The sequence below is a fragment of the Theropithecus gelada genome, chromosome 5 (assembly GCF_003255815.1).
Source record: "Theropithecus gelada isolate Dixy chromosome 5, Tgel_1.0, whole genome shotgun sequence".
Lineage (NCBI taxonomy): Eukaryota > Metazoa > Chordata > Mammalia > Primates > Cercopithecidae > Theropithecus > Theropithecus gelada.
The window spans coordinates 142,077,665-142,100,202 of NC_037672.1; the positions used below are offsets into that span (position 1 = coordinate 142,077,665).

Below are 22,538 nucleotides of genomic sequence, written 5' to 3' on the forward strand. Positions count from 1 at the left end.
TAAACATACAGACTATTACACATAGTGGCAGTAGCTCAAACTGCTCAAAACCATCAGTATAATAATAATCACTCCATAGTGAATGTTCACTATATGCCAGGCATCATGCTATATTTGTAGCATAAGATATTACAAGAGCGGGGAAGGAAGAGGGCAATACTTCCCTATTTCTGATGACATAAGTAACACTCCTGGACGCTCTCTATCCCCTCATTCACTACACCCTTTCTCCTGAGAAAGAGCTTCTAGCTGGAACCAAACATTTGCTTTGTTCTTTCAGGCCACCAATTTAATAAAGGCACATGCTACCTAGTCCAGTGGTATAACTGGATAGGTAAGACTGTTTAATTCTAGGGTTCAATAATAGGAAACACACTTGACTGAAGATATAATGCAGTTATATTTCTCAAACATCAGTTCTGTCCATTTTATAAAGTTGGTATTTTGGCCTCCTCCTGCTACCGCAGATACGAGCACCTACTGAATAATTTCTCATCGGGTTTGGAACCCATGAAATTCCGATGGAAGACATTAGTGACAGATATTCCTAGGTGCCTAACCTAAAATCCCTTTATCCCCTCTTTCTTCATAATATCTGGCTAAAAGATCCAACTTCCCTTAAAGTTAGGTATAGCCATATGACTAAGTTATGGCCAATAAGATTTAAACAAAATGATGGTGTGTACCAAAGAAGGTTTCTTTAAAAGAAAAACATGCCCCTTTTACCTTTCGCATCTACTCCTTCCTGCTGCCTGGGATATGGACATGATAGGTGGAATTCCAGTAGGCATCTTGAACCATAAGACAACCTTGAGGATAAAATCTACAAGCTAAGAATGAAGGAATGTAAAAAGAGAAGGGAACTGGGTCCACAAACACACTGTGAGGCTGCCATACCACTTCTGGACTGCCAGGCTCCTCTTACACAAAGAGGTAGAAGAAATAAATTTCCACCTTGTAGAAAACACCATTATCTAAAGCTCTGTTACTAGAAGTTCTGATTTCTAATTAATACAGCATTACTGTGTCTGTAATGAAGAAACTGAGGTTCACATCAGGTTAAGCAAGTGGTCCTTGTTTACACATCTAGTAAAACACAGAGCCAGAACTTAATCCAGGTCTATGTGACAACATTATATAAGAGTAACTAATAAACCCTAAGGTACAAAACTTAAAGCTAAATGTATTTGATAGATGATAGCTTTACATTTAAAGTTAAATGTAAAAAAACAAAATAGTTACAAAACATGTTTTTAAAATCATTCTTCTTAACATGCTAGATACATTACCAGGAGGTTGAGACAAAATAAACAGAGTCCACATAGTTGTTTAAATCAGAAGCAAATATTTATAAATAACTATATTCTTCCATATATGTTCCTGGTATAAAAGTTACAAATGCGGGCCAGGCGCAGTGGCGCACGCCTGTAATCCCACCACTTTGGGAGGCAGAGGCAGGTAGATCATGAGGCCAAGAGATTGAGACCATCCTGGCCAACATGGTGAAATCCTGTCTCCACTAAAAATACAAAACTTAGCTGGGCACAGTGGTGTGTGCCTGTAGTACCAGCTACTGGGGAGGCTGAGGCAGGAGAATCGCTTGAACCCAGCAGGTGGAGGTTGCAGTGAGTCAAGATTGCGCTACTGCACTCCAGCCTGGTGACAAAGCAAGACTCCACCTCAAAAAAAGAAGTGAAAAATGTCCTCTGTATCAATGTTAACAGGATGCTAAAATGAAAGTTTTCACTGAAGACTACAAAACAAAGACCATGTTTTGAAAGGATATATGAGACCAAATGCACAATTTTCAGCAGATACGGTCTTAAGAAAAAGTAAAATAAAATAAAACAAGAAAGTCCGAGATGTCTGCTCATGAAGGTTAACTGCTACATGATTTGCCTTCCCACCACAGACAATTAGAATACTGGAGAACATATCTGAAGCATCCACAGATGCTGAGCAACAGGCAACACAGGCCTCTAGGTCCTGAGAGAAAGGAAACACAAGAGGTGAGACCTACAAACAAGTAGGTTTTTGGCTGCAGGCAATTTCGGGACTGCAATGTGAAGAGGGAGAAGCCAAAGAGAATCTGGCAGTCTACTGAATTGATGACAAAGGAGCTACACAAAGGAAAACTCCAGAAATATACATGGGGTCCCCTTCATTTTATGCCTGAACACAATATGAACATGCATACAGCAAAACTTCACAAGGATAGGCAAAGAACAAGCACTGGGGAAAGAACAATTACTGGAAAGCAGTAAGCTAAACAATTTCCAGAGGGCACAGAGGACTGTGAATCATTAAAGCTCCCAATAACCAAAGTGGAAAGTCCTCTTTAAATACCTAAGACATTCGTTTGCGATCCCATACGAGTCAAGTCTTAGTAATGAAGCTAATCTTGCCCAAGAGAAATGATCTTAAAGAGTAGTCTAGGGACCTGCGGAGGACCTCAAGACTCTTTCAGAGGATCAGCAAGGTCAGAACTATTTTCTTAATATTATTAAGATGTAATTTGCCTTTTTCAGAATCATTCTCTTATCAATATGTAGTAGAGTTTTCCAGAAGCTATCTGACATGGGATGTTGTAACAGATTTAATGAACAAGCAGAAATGAGACTCCAGCTGTTTTTTTGTGAACCAAAAAGGTTCACGAAAAAATGTAAACAATGACACTCTTCTATTTTTTGTTGCTGTTGTTTATTTGGGAAGAGACAGTTATTTTTCATAAAATTGTTATTTATGTTGTTAACACATAATAGGTTAATTATTGTTTATTTTTAGTGAATAACTAAAAAATTTAAAGTTTCTAATCTATAATTTCTAAAATAGTAAATAATGAGATATATATATAAAGATTTCTGGAGCACTCAGTAAGAGTTTAAAGCAGTACTGAGACTAAAAAGTTTGAGAACTGCTGCTCTAAAGCAGGGCTTGGTAAGCTACAGCTTGCAGGCCAAATGTGGACCACCACCTATTTTTATAAACAAAATTTTATTGAAACCAAGTGATACTCCGTCATATGCACATTGTCTATGGGAGCTAACACTACAATGGCAAAGCTGAGCAACTGCAGCAGGACATATAAAGAAGTCTTACAGCTTAACAACAAAAAGACAACCCACTGTAAAAAGAGGGAAGCGACTTAAGTAGTCATTTCTCTAAAGAAGATACACAAATAACCAGGAAGCACATGAAAAAATGCTTGATATCACAAATCATGAGGGAAATGAAAATCAAAGCTATAATGAGATAGACTCATTAGGATGACTATCATCAAATGTTGGCATGGATGTGGAGAAACTGGAACTTTTGTGCATTACCAGCAGGAAGGTAAAATGGTACAGCTGCTGTGAAAAACAGTATAGAGGTGCCTCAAAAACTTAAACACAGAATTACCATATGATCCAGCAATTCCACTTCCGGATATATATCTAAAAGAAGTGAAATCTGGTACTTGAACAGATATTTGCACACCAATGTTCATAACAGTATTATTTACAACAGCCAAAAGGTAGAAACAACCCAATGTCTTCTGAAAAATGAATGGATAAACAAAATGTGGCACAGTCATACAATGGAATATTATTCATTCTTAAAAAGGAATAAAATTCTGACACATGCTGCAACATGAATGAACCTTGAAAACATTAGGCTAAGTGAGATAAGTTAGACACCAAAGGACAAATATTGTATAATTCCATTTATATCAGGTCCCTAGAACAGTGAAATACATAGAGGCAAAAAATAAAACACTGATTATCATGGGCTGGAGAGAAGAGGAAATTGGATGGTTATGATTTAATGGGTTCCACGCAGGATGATGAAAAGTTCTGAAGATGGAGGTGGTATTGGTTGCACAACACTGAAATGTACTTAAGGACACTGAACTGTACATTTAAAAATGGCTGGCCAGGCACAGTGGCTCACGCCTATAATCCCAACACTTTGGGAGGCTGAAGAGGGTAGAGCACCTGAGGTCAGGATTTCGAGACCAGCTGACCAACATGGAGAAACCCCGTCTGTACTAAAAACACAAAATTAGCCGGACGTGGTGGCGCATGCCTATAATCCCAGCTACTTGGGAGGCTAAGGCAGGAGAATCACTTGAACCCAGGAGGCGGAGGTTGCAGTGAGCCAAGTTCATGCCATTGCACTCCAGACTGGGCAACAAGAGCAAAACTCTGTCTCAAAAAATAAAATAAAAAGGCTATAACGGTAAATTTATATTAAATATTTTACTACAAATAAAAAAATCTTTATTGTTTATTACTTACCATCTCAACAGAATAAATATTAAATAAATAATTAAATATTGAATTTGATTATTTACCATCTCAACAGAATAAAGAAAAACCATATGATCCGTATGAATAGATACAGAAAAGGCATTTGAGAAAATCCAAAAATGTCTCAGGAAACTGGGAAAAGGGAACTTCATAACCTGATAACCTGAAAGGTTACCTTAGTTTCTTTCTAGAAAGGATGAATAATCCTCATCAGGAAGCTGGAAGTACTACCATGTGAAAAAGAAGATGATTAATATACCCTCAATAAGAGAACTGCAGATGAATCATCCATAGCATTAAGTGAATGTGGTGGCTGATTCTCTGAACCCGCAAAAGCATCCATAAGATAATAGCTTTAAATATATAGCCAGGTACAGAGAACACCAATGCTATATCACCAAGACAGAACTGGCAATTACAGACTTTCCTTCTTTTCTGACCTCTTCTTCGTTCCCATACTAGCAGATCTAACAAATTCAGAAATGTGAAAGGACAAAAAAAAAACAAAAAAAAAACTAGGCAGGGTAAGTGAAGCAAACTACACCCAACTTGCAACAGGCCCAAGTTTAGGGAGAGGAATAAACCTTAAAAGAAACTTTAAAGCAAGATTGAGGCTTTCAGTATTCACTAGAACTGAACATGTCTATTTTTAAAATATATTTTGCCATTTGAAATAAACAGAAAACTGGGTATGTTACCAAAAAATGTGCTATATGCTCCCCACCAAGTCCTCATCCAGAGCAGAGAAAGAGCTTGTTCTAATTTAAAAAGACAATGAGATATAAAATAATGTTACTTTATATATGTTACAATATATGTTCACCTTAACAGATCAGTAATACATATAAATTATTTCTAAAACCTACATGCTCAACTAGCTGAGAAACTGCTACATAAATCAAGAGTTGCTTATTTTCTATGTGAAGAAAAAAACATCTAAGGAACCAAATAGTTTGTTTAACAAAATATAAACTCCAAATTGAACCTCTTTCAAACTTGTTTGTAATACAATTTTTTTCAATAAAGTTCATGAAAACATGGATGAAGATCAAATGGAAGAAAGCTGAATACTGAATGTATATAATAAAGGTAGAAAAGTTAGTTCTCAAGCGCTAAAAAAATCTACCCAATCCTAAATCACAATCCTAAATTATACCAGATGGTTCAGTCACAATCTTTGACAATAAATATTTAACATTTCCTTTTGGTGTTCATAATTCAATATGTAGGTGACTAGGAAAGTCCAATGAATATCTAGTTGAGTCTAATGATTTATAATGTATTCACAAGTATTAATATACTGTGATTAAGCCTAGCATCTATTATGTATTTTTTTTTTTTTTTTTTTTAGGAGACAGGGTCTCGCTCTGTCACCCAGGCTGGAGTGCAGTGGTATGACAAAAGCTCACTGCAGCTTCAAACTCCCGGCTCAAGCGATCCGTGACAGCTTCCTGAGTAGCTGAAACTACAGGTATGTACCACCACACCCAGGTAATTTTTTAAATTTTTTGTAGAAACAGAATCTTGCTTTATCTCCTAGGCTAGTTTTGAACTTCTGGCTTTAAACAATCCTCCTACCTCAGCCTCCCAAAGTGTTGGGATTAGAGGCGTGAGCCACTGCACCCAACCTATTATTTTTTAAATGACATCAGCACTTTAATTTTTTCATTTGTTCTACTTTTAAAAATAAGGGGAAAATGCAATAAAGTATTCTATAATTGCACAAATGCTTTTTTACAAAGATACCTAAGCTGCTGAAACTCTAGTGCTACCAGGCAATAGGTCCTGTTGTTCACCTGTTACCTGATACTTTTTAAAAACCTAAAATTAATCCAAAGAGATGATCAAGCAAAAGTATAAATTTCACAAAATTATAAAGTTTAAAATTTATCAACAGTGTAATTTGGGGAGGGGGGTAAATAAACTAATTTGTATGATTTGGCTTAAGCAATTTACACCCATACATACGTTGGTATTTAAGTATATATAGGATTTTATTAAATTTATAAAGTACTTTCTGTTCAAAGTGCTTTAAATGATAATGGAGTTTATTGCTATCAATGTTTTCATTCAACCCAGGTTTTAGGAAATACAGGTTTTTAAAAAATTTATAATTTATCTTTCATTAGTAAACTATCAAAATTTCTCTTGAAAATGAAGCAAACCAGCATAACTTTTCAATATTTTTCTCAGCATTCTTCTATCCTTTTCTATTTCAATAAATTTCTTTGTGACACAGAAATCATTTTAATGTAATTTAAAAATGTATAATTGTTATTACCATGACAAAAATATCAAGATTACATTTAATAAAATTTGTAGGAATTTTGATGAAGGTAGATCAAACAAAAGCACAAATTTTGCTTTGTTCTTACTCAGCTTAATATTTCAGTATTTATCAGCAAACAGTATTTTAAATCAGCAAACAAGTACATTAATCCATGTAATCCATATTAAACTAAATTACTCCCCAATTTTCCTTAAAAAATTATTAACAAATTTTGAAATTCTTCCCAAGAGAATTAGCTCTTTACAAATAGAAAATAATTCACTTTATCTTTCATAAGAGCAAAAAGCTTCTCTATTTTCCATTTAAGCACAAAATTACACACTCAAAGAACATTTCATTTTCTTATTATATTTTTTCCTTCCCCCTTAAGACTTTTTTCTCCTAACTGCCAAGAAAAATTACCTCTCTTTTTGAGGAGGGCAGAGGCCTTTTTCCCTTCATTTATTTATGTAATAGGTAACAGTTTTTAATATATTCTATTCACATTTTTATGAAGATTATTTCTTTGCAATTTCTGCACGGCTGACAGAACAGGAGATTCCTCCAAAGAAAAATCAAGAACTATGAAAATGTTCCAAATTAGATTTTCCATGTATAGGCCCTGTGATACTTAATTGCTAGTGTGTCTATTCTTGAATTTGGAAATACTTCAAACTTCAAATTATGTTCATATTCTAACATTTAAAGCTATTTCACAAAAAAAGTATGCTAAACACATTCAGTAAGTGAAGCATAATGTATTTTAATTAGACCTAATCAGAACCATTAGGACTAAACATGAGCTTAGAGGATCACGTATCTAACCATCACTTATTCCAATAAATACCCAGGTTCAAAACTTTTCTGACAGGTAACAACTATTACTATCAAGCAAATTATCTTTGATCAGTTCTAATTTTTAAAAGTTTTCTTTATACTAAGCCATAACTGGTCTTCGTGCAGCTCTTACCTTTTGGATGAAGTTTTTTCTTATGAGGTGACACATACAAAAAAATCTAATTCCTCCACAAAATATAAATCCTTCAAATTATGGAAAGAAAGCTACCATGTCCCCTAAAGTTTTCGGCAGACCATATGTTCCAAATTTTTTTTTTATTATGGTTTGGCTTCAATTCCCTATTCTGTCTACTCTCTTCTGAGCACATCCTAGACCTTCTTTATGAGTGTTAGCAGGGGAAGCTGACACGGAATACAATACACCAGGAGGTCTTCATACATTCTATGGTTACTTTATTGCATCCCAAAATCATACTAGCTTTTTTAGCAATCACATCACGCTGTTAACTGAAACTAAACTCATTGTCAACTAAAACTACTTAAATATCTTTCACACTTCTGGCTTTATCCTCCTTTCCCATCTTGAGTTTACACTCTTCAAAAGGAAGGAGGAGAAGTGGATTAAATATAGAACTATAACTTTATAATACATTTATTATTTACTATAAAGAGACTAGTACTTAACTGTCATTTTAATTTTAGCAACCATCTTAAGAAATAAAACTTTTATTTAAAAAGAACCTCAGGGTTGATCAGAGCCAAGGTGGCCAACTAGATGCGGCCAGGAAGAGTTTCATTCACCAAGAGACCAGACCATCAAGAAGACAGGCATACTCTGAGCAGACTGTCAGAAGGAAGGCACTGAGAGTGGACACAGGGAGGACCAAGCAGACCCTGGGCTGAAAGGGCAGTAAGCTAGGAACCCTGAATGGGGTTGCTGAGCACCAGGACTCATTTCTGGCCCTGAGCAGCTCCTGGGGAAGGAATTAATTAAATAGGCATGGAGTAGTCCACTCTCACCACGTATCCCCAGAATTCTAGCTGCAGGAGGCCGCATAACCCTCACGGGCATCTGAACTAGCAGGGAATGCTGCTTGGGAGAGTTAGCAGGCACAGGACCCCAGCCTGTGTGGAGCCCAGAGGGTTGGGCATGGGAATGGCTGCAGTGGAGCACAGCCAGGGATGCCTGTCCCCTAAGGATTGCCATGTACCTCTAGGTGGCTTTGGCCTTTGTTGACTGTTGGACCTGGACAAGATAGGGCTATCTTACCCATGGAATGAGGCCAGTCTGATCTGAGCAACACCTTGTCTGCCAGTCTCTCCCAGGGTCCCTGCTTGGCCATGTCTGATTGCAGCACAGCCTCAGAAGACCTACTGGGGTGCTTCCCGGCGGCCACTGACACAGTTTTTTCACCAACAGACCCCACCTAACCATCAGAAAGCTTTTGCAGATGGGCTGCTGCCAGCATACATCTGCCCACAGACTTCCCCTGACTGCTTTGACTGCACCCCTCATTGGAGTGTTGTTGCCAGCAGACTGGGAACACCGTGGCCCCTCCAGTGCAGCAGTTGCTTAAATTGAAGGGCCAGAGAACAAGGTTTTGGGTCTGGTCAAAGGCCCTCTGGATTACAGCATTCAACCCACAAGTGCTGAGCTGAGCCTTGGTATCCTGAAATCATCCAGAAATGAAGCCAGTCAACTAAGCCCAACTTGCACCACAGTCAAATCCTCCATGACATCAAAGAAGATAAAAGCAAAGAAGCTCATCTAACAGACCGCAACTTCAAAGATTAAAGGAACATTTTCCCACACAGATGAGAAAAAAACAGAGCAAGAATTGTGGCAAGTCTAAAAGACAGAGTGTCTTCTCACCTCTAAATGAGCACACTAGTTGCCCAGCAATGGTTCTTAACCAGATTGAAATGACAGAAATGACAGACATTTGGAATTCAGAATTCAGAATCTAGATGGCAATGAAGAACATCAAGATGCAGATGGAAGTTGAAACCCAATCCAAGGAATCTAAGGAATCCAGTAAAATGAATCAAGAGCTGAAACATGAAATAGCTATTTTAAGAAAGAATCAAACTAATCTGATAGAGCTGAAAAACTCACTACAAAGATTTCATAATACATTCATAAGTGTTAACAGCAGAATGGACCAAGCTGAGGAAAGAACCTTAGAGCACAAAGATGGGTTCTTCAAATCAATTCAGTTAGACAAAAATTAAAAAGAATTTTTTAAAAAATGAGCAAAACCTCGGAGAAATAGGAGATTATGTAAAGAGACCAAACCTACAACTCAATAGGGTCCCCGAAAGAGAGGGAGAAACAACAAGCAAATTGGAAAATATATTTGAGGTTATTGTCCATGAAAATTTCCCCAACCTCACTAAAGAGGTTAACATTCAAATTCAGGAAATTCAGAGAATCCCAGAGTACAGAAAAAGTTGGTATCAATCCTACTGAAATGATTGCAAAAAACTGAGATGGAAAGACTCTTCCCTAACTCATTCTAAGGCCAGCATCACTCTGATACCAAAACCTGGCAAAGACCCAGTAAAAGAAGAAACCTCAGGCCAATATTCTCGATGAACATCGACATAAAAATCCTCAATAACATACTAGCAAACTCAATCCAGCAGCGCATCAAAAAAATGCTAATGCACCACAATCAAGGAGGCTTTATTCCTGGGATGTAAGACAGGCTCTACATATGCAAATCAACAAATGTCGTTCATCACATAAACAGAACGAAAAACAAAAACCACATCATCATCTCAAGAGATGCAGAAAAGGCTTTCAATAAAATTCAACATCGCTTCATGTTAAAAATCCTCAATAAACTAGGCATTGAAGGATCATAATTCAAAATAATAAGCGCCATCTATGACAAACCCACAGCCAACATCATACTGAGCAAAAACTGGAAGAAGCATTCCCCTTAAGAACCAGAACAAGACAAGGATGCCCACTCTCACCACTTCTATTCAACATAGTTCTAGAGGTCCTAGCCACAGCAATCAGGCAAGAGAAAAATTAAAAGGCATTCAAATAGGAAGAGAGGAAGTCAAACCATCTCTGTTTGCAGACAATGTAATTCTCTACCTAGAAAACCCCATAGTCTCTGCCCAGACTCCTAGATCTGATGAACAACTTCAGCAAAGTTTCAGGATACAAAATCAATATACAAAAATCAATAGCATTTCTATACACCAGTAACATCCAAGCTAAGTGCCAAATCAAGAACACAATTCCACTCAAAACAGCCACAAACAAGAATAAAATACCTGAGAATACAGCTAACCAAGGAAGCAAAAGATCTCCACAAGAATTACAAAACACTGCTGAAGGAAATCAGATATGACACAAACTAATGGAAAAATATCCCATGCTCATGGATAGGAAGAATCAATATTGTTTAAAAAACAAATGGTCATAACTGCCCAAAGCAATTTACAGATTCAATGCTATTCCAATCAAACTACTGACAGTTTTCACAGAATTAGAGAACTATTCTAATATTCATATAGAACCAAAAAAGAGCCTCAATAGCCAAAGCAATACCAAGCAAAAAGAACAAAGCTGGAGACATCACATTACCCAACTTCAAACTATACTTCAAAATAACAGTAGCCAAAAGAGCATGGTACTGGTACAAAAACAGACACAGAGACCAACGGAACAGATTAGAGAACCCAGAAATAAAGCTGCATATCTACATCTGATCTTCAACAAAGTTGGCAATAACAAGCAATGGGGAAGGAACTCCCTATTCAATAAACTGCACAGGGATAACTGGCTAGCCATATGCAGAAGATTGAAATTAGACCCCTCCCTTTCACCATATACAATAATCAAGATTTATAAAAGACCTAAATGTAAAACCAAAAACTATAAAGTCCCAGGTAGAAAACCTAGGAAATACCTAGAAATACCTAGAACATAGGACCTAATAAAGATTTCATGACAAAACTCCAAAAGCAATTAAAACAAAAATGGAAATTGACAAGTGGGACCTAATTAAACTAAAGAGCTTCAGCACAGCAAAAGAAACTATTAACAGAGTAAACAGATAACCTATAGGATGGGAAAAAATATTTGCAAATTATGCATCTGACAAAAGTCTAATATCCAGAATCTATAAGGAACTTAAATTTACAAGAAAAAAGCAACTCTATTAAAAAATGGGCAAAGGACATGAACAGACATTCCTCAAAAGTAGACATACAGCCAACAAGCATATGAAAAGATGGTCATCCTCACTAATCACTAGAGAAATACAAATCAAAACCACAATGAGATACCATTTCACACACCAGTCGGAATGTTTATTATTAAAAAGTCAAAAAAATAACAGATGCTGGTGAAGTTGTGAAAAAAAGGCAATGCTTATACACTGCTAGTGGGAATGTAAATTAGTTCACAGTCATTGTGGAAAGCAGCTTGAAGATTTCTCAAAGAATTTAAAACATTAACTACTATTCAACCAAGCAATCCTATTACTGGTTATATACCCAAAGGGATTTAAATCATTTCACCATAAGACAAATACACACACATGTTCACTGCAGCACTATTCACAATAGCAAAGACATGGAATTCAATCTAGATGCCCATCAACAGTGGACTAGATAAAGAAAATATGGTACATATACACCATGGAACATCACACAATCATAAAAAAGAATGAAATCATGTCCTTTGCAGCAGCATGGATGCAGCTGGAGGCTGGCATCCTAAGACAACACAGAAACAGAAAACCAAATAGTGCATGTCCTCACTTATAAGTGGGAACTAAACATTGAATACATGGCTGGGTGTGGTGGCTCACACCTATAATCCCAGCACTTTGGGAGGCCGAGGCAGGTGGATCACCTGAGGTCAGGAGTTTGAGACCAGCCTGGCCAACATGGTGAAACCTTGTCTCTACTAAAAATACAAAAATTAGCCGGGCGTGATGGCGGGCACCTGTAATCCCAGCTACTTGGGAGGCTGAGGCAGGAGAATCGCTTGAACCTGGGAGGTGGAGGTTGCAGTGAGCAGAGATCGTGCCACTGCACTCCACCTGGGAACCAGAGTGAGACTCCGTCTCAAGGGAAAAAAAAAAAAAAACACATTGAATACATATAGAGACAAAATAGGGAACAATAGACATGGGTGCCTACCTGAGGTAAAGGAAAGGAAGAAGAGGACTGAAAAACGATCAGGTACTATGCTTACTACCCGCATGACGAGATAATTTGTACACCAAACCCGAGCAAAAGGCAATTTACCCATGTAACAAACCTGCACATGTACTCCCTTGACCTAAAACAGAAGTCAGAAGGAAAATGAATAAATCCTGCCTAACGTCTGCTTTTGTAAGATAAAATTTAATGAGAACAGCTAAATTATGTCATTTATGCACTGTGTAGGGCCGCCTTTGTGCTATAATACTGGAACTGAGCACTGTAGCTGCAAAACAGATGAGATGGCCCACAAAGCCTAAAATATTCACTATCTGGCTTGCTGGAAATTTGCTGATTTGTACTCTAGGACAATAAAAACAACTAAAAATACAATGCTATAGAACGTTAAAATAGATGGTATAAGGCAGGTGCAGTGGCTCATGCCTGTAATCCCAGAACTTTGGGAAGCCAAGGCGGGTGGATCACAAGGTCAGGAGTTCGAGACCAGCCTGACCCACATGGAGAAACCCCGTCTCTACTAAAAATACAAAATTAGCTGGGCATGGTGGCACATGCCTGTAATCCCAGCTACTTGGAAGGCTGAGGCAGGAGAATCACTTGAACCTGGGAGGCGGAGGTTGCTTTGAGCTGAGATCACTGCATTGCACTCCAGCCCGGGCAACAAAAGCAAAACTCCATCTCAAAAAAAAAAAACAAAACAAAAAAGATGGTATAAATGGAACAAGATAGCCGAGTTAACTGGTTTCCAACTATGTCAATAAATTCAGCCAGGCCCAGTGGTTCATGCCTGGAACACCAGCATTTTGGGAGGCTGAGGTGGGAGAAATGCCTGAGGCCAGGAGTTTGAGACCAGCCTGGCCAACATAGTGGTCAACTGTCTCTATTTAAAATTTTAAACATTTGATAATAAATACATTCAAAGCATTGACAAACATGTGGCTGTTTTCCTTTCCCCTCAAAAAGCATTTTCAAAAAGGAAAATGTCCTGAAAGGTTCTAAGTTAAATTTTTTTTTTCCAAATAAAAGTAAAAATTTGAGAAGTATGAATATTCCACAGTTAAAAAACTTACAATCACCACTCAGGGTTTACTTAATATGATACATCAAGGCACTGTATTGGGCCACAAGCAAAACATATTTTACTGGAAGTACCTTCAAAAAATAAATTATATTGAAAAGTATATTTGAGAAACATCTACATAAAAGGAACTATGCAACATACCATAAGAAAATTCATAAAAAATAAGACAGAGTAAATTTGAAATGCTAATAATCTAACCGAACAGAAAAATAATCTCTAAGACTTCAGAGTTTAAAAAGTGTATTTCATTGTAATTTCTATCTTTAGTTTTTATGTAAATAAAATAGATTTCTTTGTCTATAACCTACACTAGATGAAAAATTTGAAAATGTATTACCTGAACTGGATGTTCACTAAATGAGGCTGGGAACCATCTGATTGCCAGTAAGTTTCTAGATTGTCGTCTCGTAACTGATCCACTCCAAATCCTAAAAACATCAAAAGTGTCAATAAATGCCCGTGAAAAAGCAAGAACTATACATGAAAAATATAAAATTAACATATGTATTTGTCCAGAAATTTTGATAAACAGAACGGTCAGAAATATTAAATTTATTTTTTATTTTATTTTATTTCTTTTGTAGACAGGGTCTTGCTGTGTTGCCCAGGCTGGCCTTGAACCCCCAGCCTCAAGTGATCCTCCTGCCTTGGCCTCCCAAAGTGCAGGGATTACAGGCATAAGCCATAGCACCCACCTGTGAAATTTAAATTAACCAGAATTCTTCTACCCTTTTATTCAGAGCTCAACTCTGAGAGAAATATCACTTGCACATACAAAGCCTCTATTAGGATCGAGTTATTTTGTTGTCACCTTTTTAAAAAACATTTTCTAGGAGATATTTTTTTTTTCTGAGATGGAGTTTCACTCTTGTTGCCTAGGCTGGAATGCAATGGCACAATCTCGGCTCATCACAACCTCCACCTCCCAGGTTCAAGTGATTCTCCTGCCTCAGGCTGCCAAGTAGCTGGGATTACAGGCATGTGCCACCATGGCCAACAAATTTCATATTTTTAGTAGAGAAGGTGCTTCTCCATGTTGGTCAGGTTGGTCTCGAACCCCCAACTTCAGGTGATCCGCCCGCCTTAGCTTCCCAAAGTGCTGGGATTACAGGCGTCAGTCACCACGTACAGTTGGATATATTTTAAAGAATGTATGTATTCAAACTCAGTTTCTTATGCTTTTGCAAGCTGATAGTAAGAATGACTAAGCACAAAATCCTCAAAAAATCAACACATTCTGTTAAGTTCAATATGCCATACTTACTGAGACAAGAAAAAGGATGACTTAGAAATATTTTCAAAAGGCATATATATTTTGAAACCAAATGCTTCTGATTAAAATTCTGATTACTCAAAATTAAATTTACCCAGAATCCCATATTCTCCAGCCATTCTAGATAAATGAAGTTGTACAATCCTGTGATTTTTCCTGATTAAAACCACAATAATTCATACTAATTCTAGAAATGAACCTGATTTAATGGTAAAATGCATACTCTTCAATAAGAGAAATAAGTTTAATTTACATTTCAATTTTACACTAAGTAATATATTCATTATGGAACAAATACAAAAGGAACAGGACACAGTGAAAAGTCACTATCTACCACCTCATTCTCCTCTCCAAATATAATTAATGTTCTCAGTTTATTGCATGCCCTTCCACAGATACTATATGCATATACAAGCAATCATATACGTATTCTTTTTATTCCCCTTTATTTACACAAATGATAGCATATGATAAATAGCTCTGTATGTTGGTGTTTTTTAATTTTACTTAACATATCTGGAGATTTTTTTCCATATGAATATTTATTTCATATCAATAAATTCATAATAATAACACTGACATCACATTATGTGCAATGCACATTCTAAACATTTTATATATGTTAAATAATCTAATATTTATTAGCTCACATAACTCGACATAAACAGCTTCCATATTTTTTAAGGTTGTTAGTCCACCACTGTCTGGAAATATCATAATTATCTCACCACACCTCTGCAGAACATTTAAGCTGTTTCCAATGTTTTGCTATCACAAATAATACTGTAAAAAATACCTATCTGTCTATATTCTTTAAATATATGTTATTTCTAGAGAACAGATTTCTAGGAATAGAATCCTGGCTCATTTGAATATTTAATTTGATAAATATTGCCAAATTGTCCTCCAAAATATTTCCTCACCAAAAATGTAAAAGAATTCCCTCTGAATGGCTAGTAAAAGTTGATATGTTCTGAAATTAATACACTAGATTTTGATGACTTTGTATGATAAAAACTTTAAATATATATTTAATGTTTTTACATTGATTATATGTTGAAGTGATATTTTGAACATATTGAGAAAAATAGAATAACTGCACTTTTATAAAATTTTTTTAATGTGGTTGCTACATAATTTTAAATTACATACGTGGTTTGTGTTACATTTCTGTTGGAAAGCACTGCTCTGCAACCATGCAAAAATGCAGTTAATCTTTTAAATATTTACTCACCTGATAGATAAAAAAATTGTATTTCACATTTATTAATATTTGTATTTTCATGCTTATTCATATCTTCAATAAACTTTGGTCTTTTAATTATTCACAACACTTTTTACTATTACAGATCTTTTCTTTTTTCTTTTTGAGACAGGGTCTTGCTCTGACACACAGGCTGGAATGCAGTAGCACCATCAAAACTCACTGCAGCCATGACCTGCTGTGTTTACGCAATCCTCCCACCTCAGTCATCTGGGTAGCTGGGACCACAGGCATGTGCCACCACACTCAGTCACTATTATGGATATTAACACTATGTCTGTTCCACATAATCCAAACATGAATGGATGTGTATCTTAACTTTGCATCTGCTGCCTTTATTGCGCATACTAGTGGATAAAAGAAGTTTATCCAGAGAAAATGAGTTTTGCATTGAATTTCAAAGTACTAGTTAGCTAGATAAAGAGGTAGAATGGTAAGATTCAAGGGCATTCAGCAAAGAGATAAGCATGTAATGTCACGAATCAAGAAAAATAGCATATATGGAAAACAGTGGGTCCTTTGAGAGCTAAGGCTATACACTGGTGTGAAGCAGGAAATGAGCCAGACATATGAAAGGAGCCAGATCACACAGACCAGGGGTGTTTAATCTTTTGGCTTCCCTGGGCCACACTGGAAGAAGAACTCTCTTGGGCCACACATAAAATACACTAACACTAACAATAGCAGATGAGCTAAAAAAAAAAAAAAAAAAAAAAAAAGAATTCATAATATTTTAAGAGAGTTTACTAATTTGGTCCACATTCAAAGCCGTCCTGGGCCATGTACATCGATAAAATGTAAAAATTGGGCTATTACTTGTTCCATAACTCTTAAATATGCACTGTCCAATATGGTAGCCACTAGCCACATGTGGCTATTTGAAATATAACAAATCCAAATTGAGATGTGCTATAAGCGTAAAATACATGCTGATTTGAAGATTAGGACAAAATGTAAAATACGTCATTAGTAATAATATTTCAGTTATACTAGATTAAAAAATATTATTACAATTAATTTCACCTATTTTTTAGCCCTTTTAAACGTAGCTACTATAAAATTCCACATGAAACTTGTATATATATTTCACATTACATGTTCTATTGGACAGTGATGCTTCAAATCATGCTTCGTTCTTTATACAATATTGCTAAAGCTAATCCAGAATACTGAGTTATGCAAGTTACAAGATAAAAAGCTGTTTTGCCAGCCTGTGCAACATAGTGAGACACTATCTATACAAAAAATAAAAAACTTAGTCAGGTGTGATGGCACTCATGTGACTGAGGCAGGGGGATCACTTGAGTCCTGGAGTTCAAGGCTGTAGTGAGCCATGACTGTACCACTGCACTCTAGCCTGGGCAACAGTGCAAGAACCCGACCAAAAAAAAAAAAAAAAAAAAAACTTTTACCTCCAATATAAAGAGTTACAGATCTTAACTCTCTTTTTCTTTTTAGTACTGGTTTATTAGTTCCCTAATAAAGGACAACTAAATCACAATTCTTCCTTAAAAGCTCCACAGTTTAATGTTCTATTGATTAAAATGGTTTTTTTTTTCCACTGATTTTATTTTAGCTACCTCAGCCAGGTTTTTTTTCTCCTTCATTTCACAACTTTATTATGCATGTGCTCAAAGAGGTTCATAAAACAGTATTTGTTCTTTAAATGCTAAAAACATTAAACAAAAATCTGAATAATTTATTCAGGATAAGCGATGTCCTATAATTCAAAACTGATCATTTAAAATTTGTCTCTAAGTTACTGCTTAGAAAGTATCATAGTACAACTAAGCAGGTCTAATATCTTCAAGTACTGATTAGTCTAAATCTTTATGCCTAAAATACTAAGTATGATCACCAACTTTTTCTTCCTCGATATGCCTTACAAACAGAACCTCTTACAAACATCTGCTTATGTGCCAATGCCATGTCTCAACCTCTTTTCCAAAGCTTCCCACTCAGTATTGCATCTGAATTCTTTTTTTTTTTTTAAGATGGAGTCTAGCTCTGTCACCCAGACTGCAGTGCAGTGGCATGATCTCGGCTCACTGCAACCTCCACCTCCTGGGTTCAAGCAATTCCCAGAAGAGACTGTTGCAGGTAGCTGAAGCTCACCTTTGCAAGGGGGCAGAGCTTCAAAAAATAAAAGTCTAAAATATGAAGGTCGCAAGAGTGAAGACTTGCTCAGCCTCCCCCAGAGTAGCTGGGATTACAGGCACCGGCCAACACACCCTGCTAATTTTTGTATTTTTAGTGCAGATGGGGTTTCACCATGTTGGCCAGGCTGGTCTCAAACTCCTGACCTCAAGTGATCCACCCGCCTCAGTCTCCCAAAGTGTTGGGATTACAGGCATGAGTCATTGTGTCTGGCCCTGAACTGTTTTAAATTTAAACAAAAGAACTAAAACAAAGACATATCAATGATAACTACTTTAACAGGTATCAGGAAAATCCACACAAATAACAATATTACACAGAAAAAAAAACTGTTATATGATGTACTGGTTCTCTAATGCAGTGGTTCGTACAGTGTCGTTCCTAGACCAACAGCATCGTTATCACCTGGGAACTTGTAAGGAATTCTAGATATACATCAGAAACTTTGAGAGCTCAGCCCTTTTGAGAGTTTATGTCTTAATAAATCCTCTAGGTGATTCTGATGCATGCTAAAATGTTAGAATTACTCTTCAAAGGCAAGGTTTCTCAATCATGGCACTACTGATATTTTGGACTGAATAATTCTTTGTTTGGTACAGGGGGTGTCCTGTGCATTGAAAGGTATTTAGCTGTATCCCTGGGCTCTACCCACTAGATACCAATAGAACACTCCCCCAACTCCCCAACTCCCCCCACCCTTATGTCCCCAGTTATCACAACAATCAAAAATATCTCCAGACTTTGTACCCTGGAGGGTAAAAGCATCCCAAGCATCCCCTGGTGAGAACAGTTGCCCTAAAGAAAAGAAAATCAGTATTCATCTATGGTTACTGTTATTGTTTGGTAAATATTAATGCTTCTCTCCCCACTCTTCATGGGAGGGATATGATTCTGCACTCCAGTCAATATTGGGGCTAAATTATGACTTACTTCAGTCAATACACTGTGACACAAGCAGAGGTTGTAAATGTGCTTGCAAAGTCTGGCCTGGTCTTCTGAATGCTCTGCACTCCACTAAGAGAATATGCCTGGACAAATGGAGCAGATCTGAACCTGACTGACAGCCTAAAGCCAAGCCATCACCAAAGCACAAAGTAAATTCGGTTGATCATGCCACTGAGAGACTAGGGTTGTTTGTTAAGCAGCATTAGTGCAGTGAGAGCACTAATACAACACCACTAGAGATATATTTGAGCAGCCCAGCTTAGACTGCCTTTATGAATCAAACAGTCACTTTCCTTTCAAGCATATCTATTAACACAACTACTTTCACATTCGCTAAGGGGCTTTTTTTCCTTTTTTTTTTTTTTTTTTTTTTTGAGACAGGGTCTCGCTCTGTTGCCCTGGCTGGAGTACAGTAGTACGATCACAGCTCACTGCAGCCTCAACCTCCTCTGCTAGGGGGCTATTTTAACTGAGGCAAATGTCTTAACTCTGAAGACCTAAAGATAGATAACAAATGGTCTCTGTAGAGAAGTTCATCTATATCCTGCACTAGACCTACACTGTGGCTATATACATTTAAACTAAGTAAAATTAAAAATTTGGTTCCTCAGTAACAGTAGTAACATTTGACGTGTTCAATAGTTTCATGTAGCTAATGGTTACCTCATTGCATGGTGCACTAAGTTCTAATGGACAGCACTGATAGATTTAAGCAGATAAATTATAATATGAAGTATTAGAGCCACAATAAAGAGATGAGGCCAGGTGCAATGGTTCATGCCTATAATCCCAGCATTTTGGGAGGCTGAGGCGGGCAGATCACTTGAGGTCAAGAGTTTGAGACCAGCCTGGCCAACATGGTGAAACCCTGTCTCCACCAAAAATATAAAAAATTAGCTGGGTGTGGTGGTACACACCTGTAATTTTAGCTACCTGGGAGGCTAAGGCAGGAGAATCACTTGAACCTTGGAGGTGGAGGTTGCAGTGAGCAGAGATCGCACCACTGCACTCCAGCATGGGTGACAGAGGGAGACTCCATCTCAAAGAACAAAAATAAAAGAGAGATGAAGAATTAACTAAATTCCTGAAACACTTGTTTCCTCTTGACTTCTATCCATGATTTCCCACTCTCCTGGTTTTCCTCCTAGTTCGCTAGCCACTTCTTAGTATCCCTTGTTGACACCTCTTCCACTATTCTGCCAGATCTCTTTATCTTGAAGTGTCCCAAAGCTTTATTCTTTCCTCTAAATTCTCTCCCTCGGTGAGTTAGTCCAGTTCCCTCAGAATATCATCGGCACACTGATGACCTTGAAATTTATATCTCCAACCCAGAACTTCAAGCAGAGTTCCCAGCTTCTACAGTCAATTGCTTACTAAACACTTCAACTAGAAAAATAATTAGGCATCTCAAAATTAACATATATAAATCAAATTATTTATTTTTTGACCCAATATCTATTTACTCTCTCCTCTCCCTCCTTCTTTTTCAACTCAGGAAACAGTATGAGTTGTTCTGCCAGAAAGGTCACTCTGAAGGTTTCCTCCAATGAATCATAACTATTCCACCTCTAAAAATATATCCCAAAGCCATCATTTCTTTCCATTTAAGTCTAGTCCAAATAAACATCATCTCTAACATAAATTACTATAATATCATTTCCTCCATTGGTCTCCACCATTATGCCACTACCAACATTATCCATAGTGGACACATTGACTTTTTTAAAATTCTGTATCAGATCATCTTCCTCTTCTGCTTAACACCTCCAGTGGTTTCCCTTTGTAGTTAATATCAATACTCTTTTTCAGGGCCTACAAGAGTTCATATAATCTGGCCCATATCTAATTACATTTCCAATCTAATCTACCATTTCTCCTCCTTACTCACTACTCTCCAACCCCTATAGCCTTCTTTCTGAATCTCTAAAATGCCAAATCAACTAACTTAGAGCCTTTGAACTAACTTCCTGGTGTCAAGAAAGTTCTTCTCTGAAATCTTTGCACAATAAATTCTTCTTAACATTCATGTCTCTGTGCAAATTTCACTTATAAAAGAGGCCTCCCATAATCCCACAATCTAATGTAGCCTCCCACTTAAAAGTTATTTTCTATTATACTGTTGTCTTATTTTCCGCAAACCAAATATCACTATTCAACTCAGAAATCCTTTAACTTGAAGGCCCATAATTGTCAGTTATAGCATGAACTTCAGTAAAAATTTAGTGAGTTTTTAAGAAAAACGGAACTTACAATATCCCATTATCCTTCTCAAAATTAACTCACTCTCTTCATAAAAACCAGGGAACAAATAGCATATAAGTCCTGTAAGATGTTCACAAAATACAGCCATACTGAATCCCTTATTTGTATCAAATATAGTTAAGCATAGCAGATGTACCTATTTTTCCCCTAAATTTGTTTTTCAACATTGGATGAATTTGGTGCTTATGAAATGATTAAATTATTTTAAAAGACCCTATTATGTGGTAGCAGTCATAACACAAATTTGTTCTTTTGGTTTTCCAGTCTCTTAGGCAGAGACTTAACAACTGTGCTGAATTGTAAGATTGTTTTGTGGTGTGTGTTCAACTAAGCTGAATCTACTAAATACATTCCAACTTTAATCAGAATGAAATATTGAACCATTATTTCCAAAGATACAAAAAGATTTCTGCAAAGCCATGTGCCACCTACCATCCTGTAGCAGGCAAGTAAATTTGTACCTCCCAAAGGCTGATATTAACATTTTGAAAATTTCTTAAAATTCTCCTTTATATCACTTCCTATCTGCTTTTATTGCATGTCTCCTGATTTCCTTTATACCTCTAATCTTGCCTCACTTCAATCTATCCTCCACACTTCTCAAATATGAACGAACACTGATTGTTTTACTCCATTACTTACCTTTTCAACTGCTCATATTATCTATACAGTAAAGTATGAACTGTTTAATAAAGCCCTCTATAATCAGGCATCTACCTAACTATATAGCTTCACATATGCCATTCCCCTATGTTCTAGTCTCATTTAATAAAAGAAATTCATTGAATAAGCCATGTTTTGTTTAAGCTGTATACCTCTGCATATATTATCATTTCTTGGCATCCAACAAGGATTGGTACCAGGACTTCTGAGGTTAACAAAATCCATTGATGCACAAGTCCCTCATTTAAAATGGCTCCTCTTGTATACTTTAAATCATCTCTAGATTACTTATAATACCTAATATAATGTAAATATGTAAAAAGTTGTACTGTGTTGTTTTTCTA

The 22,538-nt window shown here is 36.7% G+C and overlaps 1 protein-coding gene across 4 annotated transcripts in view; it reads right to left on the reverse strand.

Annotated features, from left to right (window-relative positions):
• ANAPC10 (anaphase promoting complex subunit 10) overlaps positions 1-22,538 on the reverse strand; it is a 122,257-nt gene that overhangs the window by 90,147 nt on the left and 9,572 nt on the right. For all 4 annotated transcript variants that reach the window (XM_025384723.1, XM_025384722.1, XM_025384725.1 and 1 more), the window contains one exon: positions 13,968-14,058. In XM_025384723.1, coding sequence (XP_025240508.1) covers positions 13,968-14,058 — 91 coding nt within the window. The remainder of the gene's footprint in view (positions 1-13,967; positions 14,059-22,538) is intronic.